This window comes from Symphalangus syndactylus, chromosome 10 (assembly GCF_028878055.3).
Source record: "Symphalangus syndactylus isolate Jambi chromosome 10, NHGRI_mSymSyn1-v2.1_pri, whole genome shotgun sequence".
NCBI lineage: Eukaryota > Metazoa > Chordata > Mammalia > Primates > Hylobatidae > Symphalangus > Symphalangus syndactylus.
The window spans coordinates 81,565,031-81,587,668 of NC_072432.2; the positions used below are offsets into that span (position 1 = coordinate 81,565,031).

At 42.0% G+C, this 22,638-nt stretch overlaps 1 protein-coding gene across 9 annotated transcripts in view; it reads right to left on the minus strand.

Annotated features, from left to right (window-relative positions):
• LOC129491748 (putative uncharacterized protein encoded by LINC00269) overlaps nt 1-22,638 on the minus strand; it is a 147,034-nt gene that overhangs the window by 102,166 nt on the left and 22,230 nt on the right. For 2 of the 9 annotated variants that reach the window (XM_063611032.1, XM_055296256.2), the window contains exons 2-3: nt 20,900-21,022; nt 19,330-19,445 (exon numbers count right to left, since the gene is read on the minus strand). In XM_063611032.1, the coding sequence (XP_063467102.1) occupies nt 19,364-19,445; nt 20,900-21,022 (205 nt within the window). In that variant the 3' untranslated portion in view covers nt 19,330-19,363. Of the gene's footprint in view, nt 1-12,962; nt 13,093-13,284; nt 13,428-19,329; nt 19,446-20,899; nt 21,023-21,213; nt 21,345-22,456; nt 22,604-22,638 lie in introns of those variants that run through there. The other 7 variants (XR_010114001.1, XR_010113999.1, XR_010114005.1 and 4 more) reach the window with 6 other exon arrangements.

The window sequence follows — 22,638 nt, forward strand, 5'->3', positions numbered from 1 at the left end:
AATCTCTATTACCTTCCAAAATCATCAATAGTATCCCCTTCTCTCACAGATCTCTTACCCATTCCATCACTGGTACAGCCCTCTCCATTGCTGCCCCAGGAAACTGGTGAGGAAGGCACCTGTGAGGCTGAGCCTTCTTGGCTTCTGCTGGTCATACCCAGCAACTCCCTGAAAAGTATAGCATCGTGGAAGCCCTGCAGCCTCCTTACCTCATCCCATTAGCCCTTCAGGGTCCTCTACTGCCCCAAAAGAAGACTGATATTTTGCAGAGTATGATTAACTTTGCAAAGTATGGACAGACTCTGGAAACACGGTGGCATACTCTTGCTCTTCACAGTTCTGCATCCTTTTCCCATTTTCTCTCTTACATATTTCCCTCCTGTTACATTTTCTTTTATCTTTAATTACTTCAGTTTTTGCATATTCCTGTCTATGTCTTGAGCTTCCTGTTGAAGTTCCTATCAGCATTGCTTAAAGACACAAATTCAGTTTTATCTATGAGTAGAGTGAGCCACTGCCTAAGGCACGTGATTTCAACGGTTCCAGGAAACAAGACACCTAAATTCTACATTCCTCTATTACCAAAATTTTTTTCCATAATATCCATAATGACTGACAGTGCTTTACTTTATTCAGTAAAGATGTATTGAGCCTCTACCATGTGACAGGCACAGTTCTAGGCACTGGGGATAGAACAGCAAACAAAACATTAAAATATGGGACAAATATTTTTATTCCACAATTAGGGTTCCCTTTGAATGCAAATGTTGCTGCAAGGTAACACACAGATTTACATAAATGCTGAATTATTCATGCACATCATCAATTTTTTTGTGGAAGTCATGCATCAGTAGGCAGACAGGGGGAACTATTTAAGGAGCATCTCTAGCCCTTTTGGTTCTCCTGTGGTCAAATCACAAAAGTTATTATGACAACATAATTTTTGAGAAAGAACACACACATTGCAGCTACAAATACAGGGGTTTAAAGATAACTCCATTTACTTGCAAGCTCTGTGATCTAGAGTAAGATAACTAATTTCTCCGAATCTCTGTGTTTTCATTTGGAGAAATAGAGAAATCAATATCAATTTATCAAGATTATAGAGCAAGATTGCATGTGTAAACCCCTAAAGCATGATTGTGCCCAGTCAGCCCTCAGTAAACATGAGCTTCCTTGCCATTCCCAAAGCATCCTGGTTTATGGCCAGAGACCGGTGAGCTACGGTAACTCTAATAACACCTGCACGTAATGGCTAAAATTGCTTTAATAAGGGATAGAGACTTTGACTTCACAACTAGAGGTGTTTCCATAATTAGCAAAATTGCCACCCCTAGTTTGCGATCTGATTATACCTACTCCTTTTGCATGCCCGGCCTGTCCTGGCAACTCATGAGACAAAACAAAGGAGGTGAGGCTCCCTCTGAGCCCTAGAAACTGTTCAGGGTATTGGTCCTTTCTTGAATGAATAAAGGCCAGGCCAAGGAGTGCATGAGGGCAAGGATTGTCAGACCTCACACAATATAGAGAGGGAGAAAGCAGGCATTAAGGGGAAGAAGACAAACACTTATTTAGTGTCATTTCTCCCCTTTTGATGTCATTTTGTGTCATTTTATTTACTGCCTCTAGGGAATCAATTAAAACAGTGCTAATTTATGAGTCTTAATGAACAAGGTATTATGCAAACTGTAAGCATGGCAGGCTTCTTGAATTGGAGAACACTCAAAAGCACAATCACCTGATGTGACATTCTCCCTTCCAGATTCCAAAACAGCATAGGAATAAACATGATGAATACAACTGTGTGTGTGTGTGTGTGTGTGTGCGCGCGCACGCACGTGCAGGATGCATGCTGCATGTATAATAGTCTACACTTCTTCTCACGCCTACTTCTCTCCTCTCTAAGAACCCAGGCAGAATGTTTACTAAAAAATACAAAGTTCATCTTCATAATACACCGTGGTGTTTTGCTTTACATGTCACTTCTTGGACTAACAGAGAAATGTATCCCTTAATTGTCCACTCATGTAATTGGTACTTTCGAATCCCTACAATTAGACAGACACCATCTCAGGCTCCAGAAATGTTAAGGTGAATAAAGTACAGTGTGCTACTTTGGAATCACAGGCAATTGGAGGAAGAAGACATCTAAATGACTGCAGCACCTTATTATACCACAGAAGGAAAGATACTCTGGGGAGTAGGGAATGCAGTAAAAGTCAGGACAAGCTTCACTGAATCACTTAGAAAGAAAATGTCCCCTCCCTCTCCTGTGTTGATCAGCCTGTGGTTTCCCTAGAGCCCCCTCCCTCTTGAGTCCAGCACTGTGTAACTCTGGACTGAATTCCATTTCCTGCCTGGACAGAGAGCCCTGGCAGGATTTGTGCATGAGGACTTTCTGTCAGTGGACCCCTCTGTCCTGAAAAGGGGGAGTTATCCTCAACTGACATGCTTGTGGCCAGTGGACCTGGTCACAGCCAAGTCCCATTCACCAGGATCCAAGCCTCCTGCCTGCCACCCAAACAGTTGGCCATCTGTGGCACTCAGTTGAATTTGAAAATGAACCTTCCAAGGGCAGGCTAAATCATAGCCACTGCCCAGATAGAAAAACGAAGCCAGCCCTACTGAGCATAACCATTTCGTGGTTTCAGTTGCCTTTCAGCCAAGCATCCTCATATTTATCTGTGCTTGTCTCACTGCTGTCACTGTCATACTATGCAGCTTGTAAAGCTCATCTTTACTTGCAGAGGCAGTGCTGGGTGGTTATTAGCCCAGGATCTGAAAACCGACTGCCAGGTTCGAATCCTAGTTCCACCACTTGCTTATTATGTTCCCTAAGAAAAGTCATCCACTCTGTGCTTCACTTTGCTCATCTATGAAGTGGACATAATAATAGTTCATTCCTGACAGGCTTCAGTGTAAACGGTAGAACAATATGCATTTAGGCAGCAGCAAGGGTGGACGTGGCACCCCGGAGTGTTTCCCGTCACAGTCCCAGCCAGCCCTGCCTGCTCTGCTCCTCTTTTCTGGCATTTTAGCTCTCATGGCTTCTGCTTCTCTTCCATCATCATCACTTTCACCTCCATGTTCACGTCCAATGATGTCATCTTCTTTCTTCTCTTCTTTCTTGGTGGCGTGTGTGAGCTATGATGGGAAAACAAGAGGCACGTTCCTCGAAATGTCAGGATTCCAAACCAAGGGACAGATCTATGTATTTACAAGGTTAACCTGATGAAACTTGAGCATAACAGTCTTGTTCCCTGGAGATGTTTGCTGGTGATATTGATACATGAGCAGTGGAAAATGCTTTTGAAATTAAAGCTTCATCCAGCCAGTTCATATATGGGTCACAACTTCCTCTCCTTGCTGTTGAAAGTTTATAATGAGGTATAGTTTAGTACATCTCAGGCCAGCTTCCTTGGCATAGATGGCAATTTCTCCAGTCCAGAACTTACAGTTCTATTTACTAAGATTCTGGGTCACATCCAACTTGCGAGAACTTTGCATCCATCTCCTTGGGGTGCAAAGAGACAAACTCCTGGTCACCTTACTCCTTACTTATCTGTCTCCTGCTCCAAACCATGTGGTGCCAGATGGCAAAACCATGTCTTATGAATACCCATATCCCCAGAACCAAGCCTAGTGCTGGCATGTAGTAGACACACCATCAGTATTTGTTTAATAAATTGATTTAAAGATAAGGCCCTTGTTCTTGGAAGCATTTCAGCAGTCCCCACAGGCAGATGAGGATGGGCAGTTTTGTTTTTGATGAGGAACCAATAACACAATGTGCATGGTGACCGATGGCACACAAGTCAATGGCACACAGCTAGCAAATCAGGGTGGTCCTGCTGGAAGGGGAGGCTAATAACGCCAATGGTTACTGCCATCTGTTGCATTTAATCCATTTTCCCTCACAGGACAGAACATCTTGGAGAAACCAATGCAGCACAACATTCTTATACTTTCTTAAGGTAAACTTTCCTCTCTGCTTATAGAAAGGGCGCTCACTGCTGACTATGGGGATAACAGAATATGGTGCTTAGAGACAGGGAGGAGAGCCAGACTTCCTGGGTTCCAAGCTCAGCCCAGCTCTGCCAATCACTAGTTACATGACCTGGAGGAAGCTGTTTAACCTCTCTGTGTCTCAGTTTCTTGATCTTAAAAAACAAGGCTTATAATATTACCTCTCTCAAAGGAGTGTTGAGAGGTGAGAATTGAATAAGAGAACATGAGTACAGCATGTACGGCATGCTTGGCTTGGGATGTGCTGTGTTGGTGTTTATTTAGTAACAGTATTCTCCAAGTGTGATGTTGGACGGAAGTCCTGTAGGATGAGAATAAGGGGAAATGCCAAGAGGGAAAACCAGCTAATGAAGAATGTCCCTGGATTTCTGGCCACCATGGGCCAGGCCTGGCTGGGAGCAGTAATTATTGTAATTAAAAGCAAGTTTCAGTGTCTCAGAGACCCAAGTAGGATGGAGCCACTTGTCATAGGTTTTGCCTTGTGAGAAGGCAATGCTGTAATAGGCCATAAAATTGCTCTAACCTTCCGTTCCTAAGTTGTCACATGCCGCCGGATCGATGCCTCCCTGGCACCTGCTATTGCTAGCAATTTCGGCACTCTTTCAGCAGTACGTCTCTGCTGCTGCACCCATGCCAAGAACAGCTCAAGGGGCTGATAAAGAGACCTAAGTGCTAGGGCCACACAACCCAGGATGACAAGAGGGCAGGGGGAAGAGAGGCTGGGGGCAGGGGGGAAAGGGAAGTGAGAGAGATGGAAGCAAGGAAGCCAGTGGCTGCGGGAGTGCCCAATCTTGTTTTAATATCCTTCTGACCCCAGAAAGAGAAATGACAGTGGAAAGCTTGTTAATAGCAACAGGACGCAGAGCCAATCCTTTCTTTTCTCTACTTTCCAGGAGACCCAGGTGACACAATCGCCTGATTTGTGTTCTCTGCGCTCCCTGGTATTTGGCCTACAAGTCTCTGCATTTTCTCTCCAACCTTTTAAAGCATAATAACTGACCGTGCCTTTCCGAAGCATGTGTTGGAGACAAAGAACACAGGAATATGTCATTTTCTATAAAGGCCAGAAAGGGTGTTGTGACCAGCGAAGTGCTAAAATGACATTTGCACTTAGGTGACAAACAAGCCCATTCCGTTCCAGGTAAAGACCAGAGCTTTTTCCAGCGACAGTAAAACACAAGAAAGTAAAGGCTGCCCTCGTCAGGGTGCTCTGGGGATGACAACTGCTGCTTGGGAAGGCAGCAAGTTGCACTCTGGAGACAGACCTTGGATGAAAGATCAGGAATGAGAAGCCACATCTGCTTTCAGGTGGACGCTGCCTAAGGTCTTGTCCTTGAGCAATATTCTCCCAGGCACCAGTACATTAGGAAAGAAGCAACAAACCAGGAGAAAGTCTTGTTTAAGCTGCCTCCTCACATAAGCAAAGCCTTTGAAATACGACTTTAAATAAACTGAACTTGAGAAACAAGATTTCTAACACTACAAGAATCTGTGAATAGGTGCATTAGACTGATACAAACTGTTAGCTGAATCCAATGCGTTTTCCGATGAGAGAGACAAGCAGCCATTCTCCACACAGCTAAAGACAAAAAAATATGAAAGTGGCAGTTGAGAGGCATAGGAACACTCCTGGCTCCATCACAAGATCTGCTGCCTGAAATTGGGCAAGGTACTCGCCCGCTGTTGGACTCAGTTTCTTCATCCATAAAATGAGGTGCCTGACTGAAGGACGCCTGAGATTCCTTCCAGCCAAGACACGTTACGATCCATGACCTTCATTTTGTCCTCTCAGCCAGCAGTGTAAGTGCTCCAAAAGAAATAAAGGGAACAAAGAAAAGAATAAAATCAAATAAGAACGTCACGCCAGCCCATCCGTTTTCTACAGCCTGTGGGCTCACCCCAGTTGAGGGTCCTTGGAGTTAGGGCAAAAGGGTCTACAGTCCCGCCTCACACTTGTCATTGCTGGTATGATTCTTCTTTAATTCGACATACTGAAGTCATGGGATCTTTTTGCATTTTCTTACTTAACAGATAACAGAAACGTGATTGTTAGCAGAAGACAAGTTTTTATTTTTTAAGAAAGATCCTCTACTAAAAGGGTTTAAAATCTTATAGTTCAAGGCTTAATCACAAAACTCCCTAGAAATAAAGCTCTCAGATGAAAGCTTTGTACACACACACAGACACACACACCGACTCCATCTGAAATTCAGTACTAAAAGCAATCAGCAATTAAACATAGAACAAAGAGCTCCTACAATGAGCTGCAGTCAGTGACAAGCCAGCTGAATCTTTGGGACATTTCTAATTGGTGAGGAGGAAAATCCGTAAGTGCAATAAGCCACTATCGGTGGATAAGCTCATGAGCTACTGAGGGCTGATTTAGGAGCTGTCCTTTGGAAGTCCGTTTCCTTACCTGGGCCCCACACAACGCCCTCCTCTCCCTCACGCACATCTCTAACGTGTGTGAAAGACATATTTTTAAAAAGCCAAGTTTTCTTATTTTAATCTGCCAGCCCATAATATGGTTCAGTCAACTCTAAGGCTCTTTTCTTGGCTTTTGCTCTGAGGAGTTGCCGGGAAGGAGAATCACAGCTCCAGGCTACTTCTGCTTTACGAAAAAAATTGAGGCAGTGGCTGGGCACAGTGGCTTATGCCTGTAATCCCAGCACTTTGGGAGCCAAAGCAGGTTGATCACCTGAGGTCAGGAGTTCGAGACCAGCCTGGCCAAAATGGCAAAACCCTGTCTCTATTAAAAACACAAATTTTAGCCGGGTGTGGTGGCGGGCTCCTGTAATCCCAGCTACTCAGAAGGCTGAGGCAGGAGAATTGCTTGAACCCGGGAGGCAGAGGTTGTAGTGGGATGAGATCGCCCATTGCACTGCAGCCTGGGCAGCAAGAGCAAAACCCCATCTCAAAAAAAAAAAAAAAAAAATTGAGGCAGCAACCTGGATTCTGGGCAAATACCTGGTTAAGTGATTTTTATGAGTCAGATCTGCCAGCTGTGTAAAACCAACATTCTCCTGCCTTAGAAAGGTGGATGGCAGCAGGAACTGTTCAACAGCAGCTTGCCCCTGGGGCCCAGCTCGGCCTCAGACCTCTCTTGCTTCCCTGCACCAGCCGGCTGCAGGAGGACCACAGGAATGGTCCCACCCAGCTCTGGAGGCATGTTCACCAAGACAGAGCACACTGTGAACCACAAGCTGGGCATTGTGCCACTCAGAGTGGCAGTGTGCAGCCCCTCACAAGTCTTTGCCAGTTCTTCTCTTTACTCTTCTCTTGGAGACACGACAGAAAAATAAAGCCTGAAAGTATAGTAATGGGAAACATTGGGTGTTAGCGTTTAAGGGAGCACTTTAGAAGAGTTTTACTCTCTTACAGAGTACATGACATTCAACACCCTCCAAACTGAAGCTAGACCTCACGTTTCCCTGGCTGTACTAAAAATTTCACAGTATAAAAAAGATTTTCTTATGTAGTACGACAAAGCTGTTAGAGCTGAAACTGATGCTCTGTTAGGAAAAAATAAAAAAAAAAGTAGAAGGAGGAAGGAGAGAGAAAGAGGGTGGTTTGTGTGAAGATGAGGTGTTACGTGGTCCAGGAAAGTTGGTGTTTGAAGGCACAGAGGTGCTTTGCTGGGGACATGCAGGAGGGGAGGCCAGCACGCAGAGGTGGACAGCGACAATGCACAGGGTCTGCAAGAGCAGAGGGTGGGTCAGAATGAACACATCCAGCTCAAGATCATCAGCACCAACGCTCAGGAAGCCTGAAAAAAAGGCACACATTCAACCTCAAAAGCTAGTTGGTGAAGGGTCTGTTCAAATCTATTGGCCATTTTTTACGGGGTTGTCTTTTTCCTATTTTTTTTTTTTTTTTTTTTTAGGTGGAATCTCACTCTGTCCCCAGGCTGGAGTGAAGTGGTGCAATCTCAGCTCACCGCAACCTCCGCCTCCTGGGTTCAAGTGATTCTCCTGCCTCAGCCTCCCGAGTAGTTGGGACTACAGGTGCCCGCCGCCACGCTGGCTAATTTTTTGTATTTTTAGTAGAGACAGGGTTTCACCATGTTGGCCGGGTTCGTCTCGATCTCTTGACCTCATGATCCACCAGCCTCAGCCTCCCAAAGTGCTGAGATTACAGGCGTGAGCCACTGTGCCCAGCTTCTTATTGACTTTTGACAGTGCTTTATGTATTCTACATGTAAGTCCTAGTAAGATATGTATTTCACAAATATATTTTCCCAGCCTGTGGTTTGTCTTTTCATTTTCTTAATGGTGTCTTTCGAAGGTCAGAGTTCCTAAGTCTGTGGAAGTCTAATTCACCAATCTTTCTTGTTTATGGTCCATGCTGTTTATGTCCTATCTATGAATGCTTTGTTTAACCCACCATTACAAACATGTTCTCTTGGGTTTTCTTCTCCAATTTGTAGTTTTAGGTTTTACCTTTTGGTCTATAAAATATTTTGGGTTAATTTTTTGTATATGGTGTTAGGTATAAGTGGGTTCATTCTTTTATACCAATGTCCGATGCTCTCCATGACACTTGTTGAGAAAACTATCCTTTCTTTATTGAATTACTATGGTACTTTGTAGGAAATCGATTGCCCATATATGAGTAGACTGTTTCTGAACTCTCTTCTGTTCCATTAATCTATATGCCTATTTTTTCACCAATGCCACAGATGCCTCAACCACAGAAAAAAAATGTGAATGGCAAATAAGCGCATGAAAATATGTCCAACATCATTTCTCATTAGGGAAATACAAATTAAATCCACAATGAGATGCCACTACACACCTGTTAGCATGGATAACATAAAAAACGTTGAGGCAAGGCACAGTGGCCCACACCTATAATCCCAGCACTTTGGGAGGCGGAGGTGGGTGGATCACGAGGTCAGGAGATTGAGATCATCTGGCTAATGCAGTGAAACCCCGTCTTTACTAAAAATACAAAAAATTAGCCAGGCATGGTGGCAGGCGCCTGTAGTCCCAGCTACTCGGCAGGCTGAGGCAGGAGAATGGCGTCAACCTAGCAGACGGAGCTTGCAGTGAGCTGAGATGGAGCCACAGCACTCCAGCCTGGGCGACGGAGCAAGACTCTGTCTCAAAAAAAAAAAAAAGTTGAAAATATAAAGCGATGGAGAAAATGAAGAACAAGTGGAACTCTTATACATTGCTAGTACAAGTGCAAAATGGTGCAGCCTCTTTCAAAAAGAATTGGAAAGTTCTTATTAAATTAAGCATACCCTTTTCCATATGACTGACTTCTAGGTCATCAAGAGAATTTGACACATATGTACACATGAAAGCCTGTAGGTGAATTTTTAGAGCAACTTTAATCCTAATCGCCAGATCCTGGAAACAGCCCAAATGTTTATCAAATGGTAAGTGAATAAACAAATTCAATCACATTATGTTGTACAATGGGAAACTACTTAGCAATAAAAAGAAACAAAACGATCCATTCCACAGCATGATGAATCCAAAAAGCAGATTATGCCTAGTGGAAGAAACCACAATCGAAAGGCTACATATGGCATGCTTTCATTCATATGACATTAAGGAAAAGGCAAAACTATGCTGACAGGAATCAGTTGCTTCCGGGAGCTGACGGGAGTGGAGAGGATTGACTGTAAAAGAACACGAGGGGCTTTTTGGATAATGGAAATAGTCTCTGTCCTTACTGTGGTGATCACACAACTCTATATTTGTCAACATTCTTGGAACTATACTCCTAAACAAGGGAATTTTATTAGATGTTAATTATACCTCAATAACTCTGGCTTTAAAAAAACTGCTAGCTGGCAGACACTCACAAGATCAGCAATTTGGTGGTGTGAAGGAAGGGAGAGCTCTCCAGCCTCAGGTGCCAGCCACTGAATTAATGTTGTTTTATGTTAATTAAATTTATTAATATAACTCTGCGATAAGAATACCTGTCTTCTAGTTCCAATATTCCCAAAAGTGATGGGAGCAGGGGAGATGTGCCAACCTGGCAATATTCTGTGAAACTAATTACCTGAGGAATTTGTGTAAGAATGAACCAACACAGGTGCTACACTCAAATAACAAATTAAATACACCCGCCCTCAGAGAGATTTTGCAATGTACCCGCAAGAGTTTGTTGCTTTGTGTGAACCTCATACATAAAACAGAGTTTATGGTTATTTTGAGGTTTTGCCACCTCTATTCTCTGTCCAGTATGGGCATTGGAGGGCTTGTTGTTGACCGCATGTCTTTTTACTGAGTCTTCCTCTGTTTCCTTTGATCCTCCAGCCAATGGCTGCTGTCCGTGGTCCCTGAGTGGCAATTCACATGCGTCTCCCGGGCAAATTTGATAACGCATAGGAGATCCAGTCAGTCCAGGCAGTGGAGCCCATCAAAACAGTCCCACAAGCAACACAAACCTGGGGCTACTTGTTCTACACTGCAGGCCCCAGAACAAGAATCACAGGCTCTGAATCTTTACATTTGGCCCCAGTCACAGAGATACCAGCATCTCCCAAGTCTAGGCAGTGTCAGATGAAGTGGGTTGTGCTGGCCTTCTTTCTAAATCCCCCCAGACAAAGAGTTTTTTGTTTTGTTTTATTTCGTTTTGTTTTATTTCGTTTTGTTTTCTGAGTTGGAGTCTTGCTCTGTCACCCAGGCTGGAGTGCAACGGCACGATCTCAGCTCACTGCAACCTCTGCCTCCTGGGTTCAAGTGATTCTCTTGCCTCAGCCTCCTGAATAGCTGGGATTACAGGTGCATGCCATCACACCCGGCTAATTTTTGTATTTTTAGTAGAGACGAGGTTTCATCATGTTGGTCAGCCTGATCTCAAACCCCTAACCTCCTGATCCACCCTCCTCAGCCTCCCAAAGTGCTGGTATTATAGGCATGAGACACCATGCCCGGCCAAACTGTTGTTTTTAAATCACAAGCCATTTGAGTCCCTCTATTCCTCAGCCCCAGTCATTCTTTCTAACATTATTTCCTGGCCACGCCTCCCCTACCCCACCTTATACCCATCCTACACTCCAGGTACATCAGACTGTTGGGCTGACTATAAGCCCAGTGGGCACTGATTCATTTATATTCCTTTGTCCATATTTCTTCAGCTCAAATGCCCTTCCTGTGAAAAATCTCCCCTCTGTAAATCATAGTCTTTCTTCAAGGCCCAGCTAAAAGGTCTCCTACTCTGTGAAGCCCTCCTGACTTCCTCAATCAGAATTATTCTCGATGACTTCTGTTTCCTCAGGGTGCTCCCCTCCACCCCTCATGCCCTCTGGATCTCAGTGCCTATCAAGTGCCCACACTTAATGGGGCACTGTCAACATTTGTCAAATTAGACTGTACTTCTTTCTATCACAAGACATCCCTTGCTTAAACACTCCCTTGAATATTTCCAAATAAAAGAATGTCTTGTATCTGGCTCTTTATTGGATTATGTATTGTTTCTGTGTGAAAATTTTCACTCTTATATTGAGGCTATGAACATAGACTCCAAAATTAAAGGCAAAGGAAATTCAATCAATCCAAATATTAAGTCTTATTGAGCAGTAGAATAATTGCCTTGCTGAATTCAACCGCTTTTTTTAAGAAGGCTATATTCAGTCATGTTGATCTGGGTGTAGACATAGACTAATGTTCCCATTAGGTATTCCAAGGCATGTTTTTTCATCTTTAATCCATCACATCAATTTTGAGATTATTTCTTACAAAGTATTTCTATGTCTCCTGGAAAACCAACAGGATATGAAAATGTTAAGAGACTTTTTTATCAGAGAAAATGTAGTGCCTTTATTTTGTCTATAATCTTGTCTTTCTCTGAACTTCCACCTGCTGGTTAGAGAAAAATAAATTAACTAAATGTCTAACCTGGTTTAAATTTAGCTTGATCCAATAATTTAAACAGCTGCTTTAGGGAGTACCCAGTCTCTCTTGAATAAAATTGCTCTTTCAAACAGCCTTCCTCTTACCCTGCTTCTCTCACGATGATGGCAGTGAGTGTGGGGGTGCGTGGAGGGGGAAGGGGGCTTAGGTGTCCCGCAGCTGCCACATCAGACCTGTTGGTTTTGACTAGGCATCCCCATTAAGAGGAAACCAGAAACCCTCAGTGTGCCAACTAGATTCTCTTCTGCAACCAACTGCTCTCCCTTCTTAACTATGTGGGCCTATCCCATGATGGTTAGTGTTGGCCCCTCCCAGAATCTCAAAACAAAAACCCATTATCCTCACTGTACATCTTATATGTCTTCCTGCTCCCTACCCTTAGGCAAAAAAACAGAAAAGGAAAAATACACGCTGACCACCTCACTTCTTTCTCTCTTCTGTCCTACCTCTTCTCACTCTTTTTTTGGAACAGAAAGCTCAACTGAAGTGCTAAACCAGCCCCCATCTTTAGGCCCTCCCCAGCCGACTGTGCCTTTACTAAATGATTCTTTATCCTATCAATATATAAGCCATGTTGTGATCCCGTGAAAATTCTCTGATGAAAAATATTATTCTTTCAATTCTCTAATTAAAAGCAGCTCTTCCTTTTAAATAAAACTATGCCTGCCTTGTTTTATTTGCCATTGGTTCAGGCTGATGGTAGGCAAACACCTCTGTCGTGTCTCCTGACTATGAATGCATCATGCCACAATGGAATTGCAATGCCTAGTGACAAGCTGCCAATTTTCCTAAGAGAAGCATCAGAGTTATATGGACGCTTTGTCAAAAGGCATTTAGTCAAATGCACATCTGACCTTTCCTCTTCTGTCTACCACAAATTCAACCATAACCATTCCCAGTCTGAGGTTTCCCACATCGCCTGGCTTCACCTGAGCTCAATTCTTCTCTGCCTTCACCTTTACCCTCGGCACTATAGTACTTGTGGCACTAGATTTTAAAAAAAAAATCCTCTACTAAAATTCTTTTTTCTCCAAAAAAAGGAAATTTGCTTACGCAACTTTGAGACCCTCTTCAACATCAATGCAGTTTCCAAACTCATAAGCTCATCTCATCCTTCCCCTCTTTATTCCTCTGTGTCACATCTCAGATCAGCCAGGAAGACCTTCTTCAGGACCATCCGCTCTCCTGGAACCTGGGAGGCCTATTTAGACACAATTTTGCAACTGCTTGTGACATTAAATTTTGCAACTCAGAAAGGGGACTCTCACCTGGCCTCAACTGTCTTAGGTCTCAGTATCAGAACCTCTGTCTACTGTAGTCTCTATTCAAATGCAATTCTTGAAATGAATTCACCCTTTTTCCTTTCAACTTTTAAAATTTTTACCTGGCTTGTTCATCTCTGACACATGCACAGGGACTGCTCTTTGGACTAAAAGTCAAGAAATCTGGAAACTTCTGACTCCAACACAAATGAGCCACGTGACCTTGAATGTGTCATCTCACCCTCCTGAACCTCAGAAGACTCATCTGTAAATTAAGAAGGTTTGAAGTAAGTGATGGCAGAACTCATTTCTACTCTAATACCATTTGTTTCAATAAATTTCTATCCTTTTTAAACACAACTCTTTGTATTCAACTGAGGCAAACAATAATGAGAACTTTCCTTTCGTCTTTGTACACCTGCTGTACCATCGAATTAGGATGAATTAAAAGCAAAGTTTCTAACAATGTAGCTTTCTTTCTTTCCTTTCCAAATTTTAATTGACTTTTTAACAGGTGTGCTTTAACCTGCTCTCCACTCCAACATTTTAAGAATAATATTTTTCATCACATTAGCCAGAGCGTGCCAGCATTATTAAAAATAAAGCAATCAAATTTAACAGAGATAAATGAGCACAAGAAGCTATTTTTGTCCAGAGTGCTCAATTATATTAGGGCAGTGTGTACATCTATATATCAGCCAAGAACACACATTTTTTCTTAAATCTTTCTTTTACTTCCCACACCTATCTCCCAATTTTGACACTGGCCATTCTAGCTCTCAGAATGTGCTTCAAAATTCCTAATTTGCTCATTCATTGCATTGTTTTCTGAAACCTCTTGCAGTCTTTGCAGGGGTTTTGTTTTATTTTTGTCTCATTATTGTTGCTGGTTTTCCTTTGTCTCTATAATATGCCTACTCTGTGGTCACTTTATTTGGGTTTATTTCAGAGCCTTGTCTCTGAAGATTTTGAAATCAAATGAGAAAAGATCCTTTGCATTACTTGTCACTATTTTAAAAGGACTATGTCCCTCTGAATAAAATTAAATATTTTATACAAGATAGCCAAAGTATGGAATAATTCTAATTTTCTTACACAGGTACTGTATATATATATTGATTCCTTGCCTATGTGTATCTTCAGGGATGGGAGAAAGGTTAGTATAAAAATGTTTTGCTGCATTCACAGAAGGTCTGCACTCTGGTTTGATCAAACAATTGGTTAATTCGACAAAGTTGCCAAAAAATAGCAATCAATTCAGTGAAAAGAAAATCAATCACAGAGCTAGTGTGGTTGCTTTGTAGACAAAACAGTCAGTGGAGTGATTGAATTTTTCACTTTTCAATGAGTTGTTTTGGCCTTGTGTGGATGCAGCCATTAACTCATTAATCACCCAGAACTCCTCAGTGGCTGTGAGAGGGAAATCATTACTTTCCAAGTATAGATCGCATATTAACAATATGCAAAAGGCCTGCCAGGGTGAATGTGCTCAATGACCCCATTTGAGAAAAATGAGTTTCACAAATATTTTATAGCGTATGGAGGTAAACTGTACCTGATTTATCATTTCACTTTCCAATTGTGAAACTCTATGTCTGCTAGTATAAGTTTGCAGAGAATTTAATGCACATAAAATATATTCACTTAATCCTTAAATTAGAGTGAATTTTAATTCATAGAGTGCTAAAAAATAATTCTTGCAACATATTGGGCATCCCCACATTGATTTTATGCAATATCAAAATGGAGGAGTTATGCACACATCGCAATTAGCTCCCACCCGTGCATTATACATATATGCCATTCTGATAAATACGTATATTTTCCCATCTGGTGTTGAATGTTAGCGTCTGATTTACCTCTTAATTTTTAATTAATTTTAAATTACATTCTAAATGAAGCCGACAGGAGTCTAATTTGCATGCTTATTTGCATATCTGTAAACACACTGTTTGCATTGTTTATCTAGTCCCTAGCCCCATGACATACAGTGGTTTTTCTCACCCCATGTGGCGAATTGAGACCGCCAAAGCATCAAGGTGCCCTCTAAGACTTGCAGACACTGTTCTAATCTAGAACAGATGATGCTGGCTCTCTTTTCTCCACAATGGCCACAGAGGATTCTGAAAGGCCAACGTCAATGATAGCAGTTAAGCCTTCTGCTTTCTCAGAGGAATGGCAGTATCTGTGATTCATCTTTAGAAAATAAAACTATACACTTTTTGCACGCTGTGGATTTTTTTTTAAATGTACAGTGCCCTCAATGACTGAAATAATAACACCAGATCAGAAACACGAAGTCACGTTATATTATCTTCTGGATTGACAGGTTCCTAACCCAGTCAGAAGAAGGCAGCACAGAGCAAAGGCATTTTCCTCGGCGACAAGCAATGGATTATTTTCCTTGTCTGAATAGGCAGTCCTCTGGCAGCACTAATGGCGGCTGTGGCCTGTTGGTACCTTGCCTTTTGATGACAACACACCATACATGCAACCTCAGTCAATCAATATACAAGCCACCTCAAAGAGCCTTTCGAGGCTGACAAGCAGTTCAGGATTCAAGGAGATTTGTTGTCTTTCTGTACACGAACTACACCAGCAGACAGGACTACAGAGGTACTTTTTCTCCCTAAAAGTACTGTGATTCCCCTCTTTGTTCATAGCTTCAATAAGCAAAGATATTGTAGCAAGTGATTTTGTTTTGCTATTAGGCAAGTACTATACTGCATGTTAACAGGAGCTTGCTGATCCCGTTTGAGGCCATACCTATCCAATTTCTAATCCCAACTTTTCTGTGACCTTGGGCATCTTCCTTAATCTCACCGAAGCTTTACTATCTCTATATTATTGACTAAAATATTAGAAATGATTATCTTTTAAGGTTGTAATAAAGACTAAGCAAGACGGAAATCTCCTGGAACATTTTCCTGTATTTTTCTTTCCTCTCCAGTGGAAATAGATACCAAGTCCCAAGCCTGGCAGATGTTAAATGTGGTATCTCACGGCACGTAAAGAGAACAGAGTAGACCTGGGGGAATTGTGTGCTGTTGTCTTGATCTTTACTCCAATAGTACCACCTGCTTTCTTGTTGTAAAAAACTTCCATGGCTGCCCTATCAAAAGTAGACTTTCCCTTTCAGCTCTTTGTTTTCAAAATCAAGCCAGCCCTCAGTGGACCAAAAGTAATATTAAATGTGTCAAAATGATGGTCTTTACAGCTGGATTGTCATCATGCAATCAATCAATCAACCACAAGAACAATAACACTTCCCCTACAAAGAGCAGAAAAAATATTATTCCTTCCAAAATAGCCAGGAAACATTTACATCAAACATTGACTGGTGCACAGTTTGTTGTACCTGGTCATTCCGTACGGTGAATGGGAACTACACACAAAAGCCTACCTGATACCTGTTCGGAGGGGATGTAACTCCAAACTCACTCACTCCACTCCACTTTCAAGGATTTGAATCAACCAGCAAGAATGAATGCAGTTATATATAAAAATGTAAGTAGATCAAAGAAATCACAGCAAAGATAAAAGAAAGGTATGTGAGACCAAATGGAAAATCAGTTCACTGAAACATATGCCAAGAGATTGCACACAGTTATAAAAATAGGAATCTTAATGTGGTTCTGAGTTTCTATGAATCCAAAAAAGTATTATTTAATGTATTATAGGAGACACATTCTCTGTAAAATAAAATAATACCTGTTTCCCAAGAAAGCAATGCTTCCAGGCACTAAACTCTTAGAGACATGTCTCCTGCTGACACCCGTAAAGAGAAATCTATGAGTTTGAAACATTTACCTACAAACTTATCCCATAACTCTGTGCTTTTTAAGTAGATAAAAGACTCAAAAGTAGTCTTTCAGTCCTCTCTGCTCCTACATTTTTTGCTCTCCATAATGGCAGCTTTACAGACTGACCGATTTCAGGCAAAGGATCACAACTTGGTGTGCTCTAGGGTTGCTGTGTACAGCTGTGCAGGCTGTGCACCGCATTTAACTAGACTATGGTGAGTGGTGCCCCCTGGGGCTTAGCAAAGCAGCTTGCAGCATGCCACATAGTGTCTTCCTTGTAGAAAGCATTCAGTCGATATTTGCTTTATTACCTAAACATACCCATGCAGCAAACACAGGGGTTATGCATGCATGTCCCTGCCTGGATATGAATTCTAGCTCTGCCACTAGCCAACTGTGTGACCTTGGAAAAGTTATGTAACCTTTTGGCACCTGTATTCCTCATCTGTAAAATGAAGATAGTAAAGGTGCACACCTAACAGGATTAAGTACTTTATGCATGTAAAGAACTCAGAACAGTCCCTAGTACAAACATTCTGCATTAGTATTATTCTGGTTTATTCCAGTGTAGAAAATATCCAGGTGGATTTCTATTTTGATGTTCTTAATGGACTATTCAAATAATTATGCTCTTCCTTAAAAGTACCTTTTAGATAGGAATGCTGCAATGGTACAATGCATTAAGGAAGTCTACAATTCCATGAGAATACAATAAGGAAGGGGAAGGAGATTAACCCTTTTGATCACCTACCATATACCAGGCACTGAGCAAACACTTCATACATGCGGTCTTATTCAGTCCTCACGACTATCTGATAAGGTAGAAGTATTATTTGTGCCCTAAAACAAGCTTAAGCAGCCTGTGAGTGCAAATTGTGTCACATCCTCAGTAATCATCCCACCATCATCAGTTAATACAGAACCCAGCCCTGACAAAATCTCTCCATCTTTGCCTCCAGGTCGCCAAGGCTATCTCCATGCCTTTTGGAGGGGATGTAACTCCAAACTCACTCACTCCACTCCACTTCCAAGGATTTGAATCAACCAGCAAGAATGAATGCAGTTACATATAAAAATGTAAATAAATCAAAGACATCACAGCAAAGATAAAAGAAAGGTATGTGAGACCAAATGGAAAATCAGCTCACTGAAACATATGCCAAAAGATTGCACATCCACAAAGCCCATTGGTCAGATGCCTCTTGCATCTGCCAGATATCACTGTCCCTTCTGCTAGGCATGGATCCTGAAGAGACAGCTGCCAGGCCTGCTGACAGCTTCTGTATCTGCCCAGTACTGCCATCTTTGCTGGGCACTAGACTTTCATTGTGTGCTGCCACATAGGCTGGGCATCATCACTGTCGGTAGTCTCCCTTGCATTTCCTCCTGGCTTCTAGTTGCTCTTCAGCTAGTGTGCTGCTCCCCCTGCATTTTTGCATTATTGAAGTACTAGTAGAGATTGTAGGAGGAAAGTCACTCTCTCCACTTGGGGCAATTGTACCTTTTCAACAGGTCATCAAAACAGGAATACTTGTGCCCTGGTTTCTCTCATTTCTTAAGAAAACATCATGCCAGGCGTGGTGGCTCACTCTTGTAATCCCAGCACTTTGGGAGGCTGAGGAGGGCGAATCACGAGGTCAGGAGTTTGAGACCAGCCTGGCCAACATGGTGAAACCCTGTCTCTACTAAAGAAAATACAAAAATTAGCCAGGCGTGGTGGTATGCGCCTGTAGTTCCAGCTACTCGGGAGGCTGAGTCAAGAGAATAGCTTGAACCCAGGCGGCGGAGGTTGCAGTGAGCCAAGGTCATGCCACTGCACTCCAGTCTGGGCAACAGAGGGAGGCTCTGCCAAAAAAAAAAAAAAAAGAAAGAGAGAGAAGGAAAGAAAGAAAGAAGGAAGGAAGGAAGGAAGGAAGGAAGGAAGGAAGGAAGGAAGGAAGGAAGGAAAGAAGGAAGAAAGAAAGAAAGAAGAAAGAAAGAAAGAAAGAAAGAAAGAAAGAAAGAAAGAAAGAAAAAGAAAGAAAGAAAGAAAGAAAGAAAGAAAGAAAGAAAGAAAGAAAGAAAGAAAGAAAAAGAAAGAAAGAAAGAAAGAAAGAAAGAAAGAAAGAAAGAAAGAAAGAAAGAAGGAAGGAAGGAAGGAAGGAAGGAAGGAAGGAAGGAAGGAAGGAAGGAAGGAAAGAAAGAGAGAAAGAAAGAAGGAAAGAAAGAAACATCGATTTGGCCAAGTGTGGTGGCTCAAGCCTGTAATCCCAGCACTTTGGGAGGCCAAGGCAGGTGGATCACCTGAAGTCAGGAGTTCGAGACCAGCCTGGCCAACATGGTGAAACCGTGTCTCTACTAAAAAATACCAAAAAAAAGTCAGAGCAGCGTGGTGGTGGGCGCCTGTAATCCCAGCTACTCAAGAGGCTGAGGCAGGAGAATCACTTGAACCCGGGAGGCAGAGGTTGCAGTGAACCAAGGTTGTGCCATTGCACTCCAGCCTGGGCAATAAGAGCAAAACTCAGTCTCAAAAAAATAAACAAACAAACAAATAAATAAATAAATCAGTTTTGATTTGTTTTACGTTCAGTCTTCTCTATTTCCAGAATGCAGATGAAATGAGGGCGACATCAGGGATCTATCTGAAGCTTTACACTGCATGAAACTTCCTTCTGGACCCTAGGGGCTTGCCCCTAGACCAGTCTACAAGCTATTGTACAGTTTGAAAGATTTTTTGAGAGCAACATAGTTGCTTTATTAATTTTTTAAAAGAGCTTTTTTTCTGATATGTCTGTGTCTAGAGTCAGGATAGAAAATATGCAGATATATTCTACATTTATCTAATGTCACTATATTCCATGTTATAAACATTAATAACATCTTCAGAGTCAGGGGAAAATGTAAGGAGAGTGTGATAAAGACAGAGCCTAGAATGATAGAAAAAGTATCAACTCAGAGACCAAAGAGATGTGGGTTTTATCCCAGCTCCACGTACCTTCTGATCAATTACTTCACCTTAAGTTCCTTATTTATAAAACTGAAATGATAATAGCACACTTGGAAATCCAAGAAATAGAGTTATTGTGCATGAAATGCCTGGTGTATAGTATGTGCCCAGTAAATGATCATTGTTCTTTGTTTTTCATTATCATCACTTTCATTGTTCTTTGTTTTTCATTATCATCACTTTGTAATTTTCTTTGGATATGGACTTTGGGGGTTCTAAGTCAAGAAAAGTGGCAGGCAGCTGAAAGAACAGTGTGGTTCCATAATTATTTATTGTCTCCTATATTTAACTTTGCATTAGCTCAAAGGGATACTTCGGAGAACAAGAGCAACAAAGTTCCCACTCTTAGAGCCTACACTCTAGGTGAGAAGATATAAAATAAATAAGCAAGTAGTAGTATTACAAATGCTATTAGTACTCTGAAATGAGTGTACAAAAGATGTTAGGAATAAAGAATGTGCAATCTATGAAGAGTTTTAGGGAGAAGAGTGAAATGACATAATTCATATTTCTAACAGATCACAGTGACAGTTTGTGGAAAATGGAAGGTTGCAAGTGTGAAAGTGAGCAAGTGAAAGTCATTCTCTGCTGCAGGACAGCGACATAAGCTGGCCTTGCTTGACTTCAAAATAGTTTTCAGTGTGATCAATTCACCATTTCCGTGTGGAGGAGGTCTGTTGTTCAGACTCTTTGGGGACTGAAAAAGGTTCTTTATGATGAGAGCTGGTAAGTCAGTGAAACAGCTCCCAGCTCCAGGTTGGATCATGGGGTAATGCAGCAGAAGACTCCAAAAGTCACAGATGAAAGAAGTTTGCGCCAAATTTAGAATAAAGAGATTTAGAAGGCTGCCGGTCAGCTTGAGGCACAGATTTCAGATGGCACAGGAGGAGACAGCAAGCAGTATTGGACAGGTCTTCACGTAAAGAAGGAGCCAGGACCTGCTCTTACCAGAAAGCTGAGCTCTGCCATTTGAGTTCTGTTAGTGCCGTGTAAGTCTCTCCATCCCCGAGGCAATGTGATACAGTCTGGGAAGGCTGCTGCTCTCTAGGAGCTGGGCTTTTGCAAGAGATGCTGCAGAGAGAAAGACTATGTTAGTCCTGTGCACATGTTTATATCTGTGTGTGTATATACATACATACGTATGACCATTTTAATTTATTTAATTTATGAATCATTTTTCTATAATACAAATTTCTTGCAAAAAATAATGTTATAGCCTACGAGTTCCTACAAAATCACAAACAAGAACTAGCGACATATACTTGACATAACGTGAAGTCTTGTGCTCTGTGCTCTCTGCAGGGAGAGATGAGGTGATTCTTCAGAAGCTGATCAAAATTCCCTGCCTCCCTCAGCATAGCTGAGCCTCCGAACAGCGGGAGCACTGCGCCATCTGGTGGGCAGATGCACTGCCTCAACGTTCATCAGCAGAGGCTTTTACACACACGCACACACACACACACACACGCACACACACACACACACACGCACACACACACACACACACACACGCACACACAAATGCTTTTCGAGAACAAATCCCGAAGCTGAGTGCGAACTACAAAATACCATCAATTAAAGATATTCTCTGGTAAGTTTCACAACAGATTAATTTATAAATGAACAGGATTGAAATGTGGTACCACTGTAGATCTTTAATTTTTCAGTCGTATATATAATATCCGATAGTTAATGGGTGTGTACCCTGTGCCAGGTAGGTGCTAGTCTATGTACTTTACATGCATTAACATATGTCATCCTCACAACAATCCTATAAGATGGGCACTATTTCCATCCCGTTTTACAGGTGAGGAAACTGAAACAGAGCGGTTCAGTAACTTGCCCAAAGTTACACAAGTTGGTACGTGGCAAAGCAAGAATTTAACAGTGTCCTTGAGCTCTTAGGCACTAGGCTAGGCTGCTTCTCTGATATACACAATGTAGCACCGTGAGATTGGGTGTCATTAAGCAAGAGGTCAGAAAACAGGATTTTTTTTTTTTTTTTTTTTTTTTTTTTTGAGACGGGGTCTCGCTCTTTCGCCCAGGCTGGACTGCAGTGGCGCTATCTCGAGGCGGGTGGATCACGAGAAAACAGGATTTCGAAAAGCATGTTCGGAAAGCGTAAGATTCCGTTTTCAAATTGCTTCCCCAAGCAAAAGAATGCAAAACTCTAAGCTTCCTATAAGGCAGAACCTTTACAAAAAGCAAGTTTTTGAAAACTGCTTTACAAAAAAAGCACCCTTTTTATAATCACCGAATTTGGAACTAAAGGGCAAGATCCCTTGATGTGATGATCATAATTGTGGTAGTTATTTTTACGTGTTGACTTACTGGGCCACGAAATTCTCAGATACTTGGTCAAACGTTATTCTAAGTGTGTCTATAAGGGTGTTTCTCGATGAAATTAATATTTGAATTGAGAGACTGAGTGAAGCAGATTGCATTCCTAAATGTGGCAGGCCTCATCCAGTAGGTCAAAAGACTGAGTAGGACACAACGACTCACCCTTCCTTGAGTGGGAACAAGAGGGAACTCCCTCTGCCTGACTGCTTTGAGATGGGACATCAGTCTTTTCCTGCCTTCAGACTCAAACTGAAATATTGGCTCCTCTTGGGTCTCCAGCTTGCCAACTGCATATCTTAGGACATTCTATTGGCTCTGTTTCTCTAGAAAACGCTTACTAATGT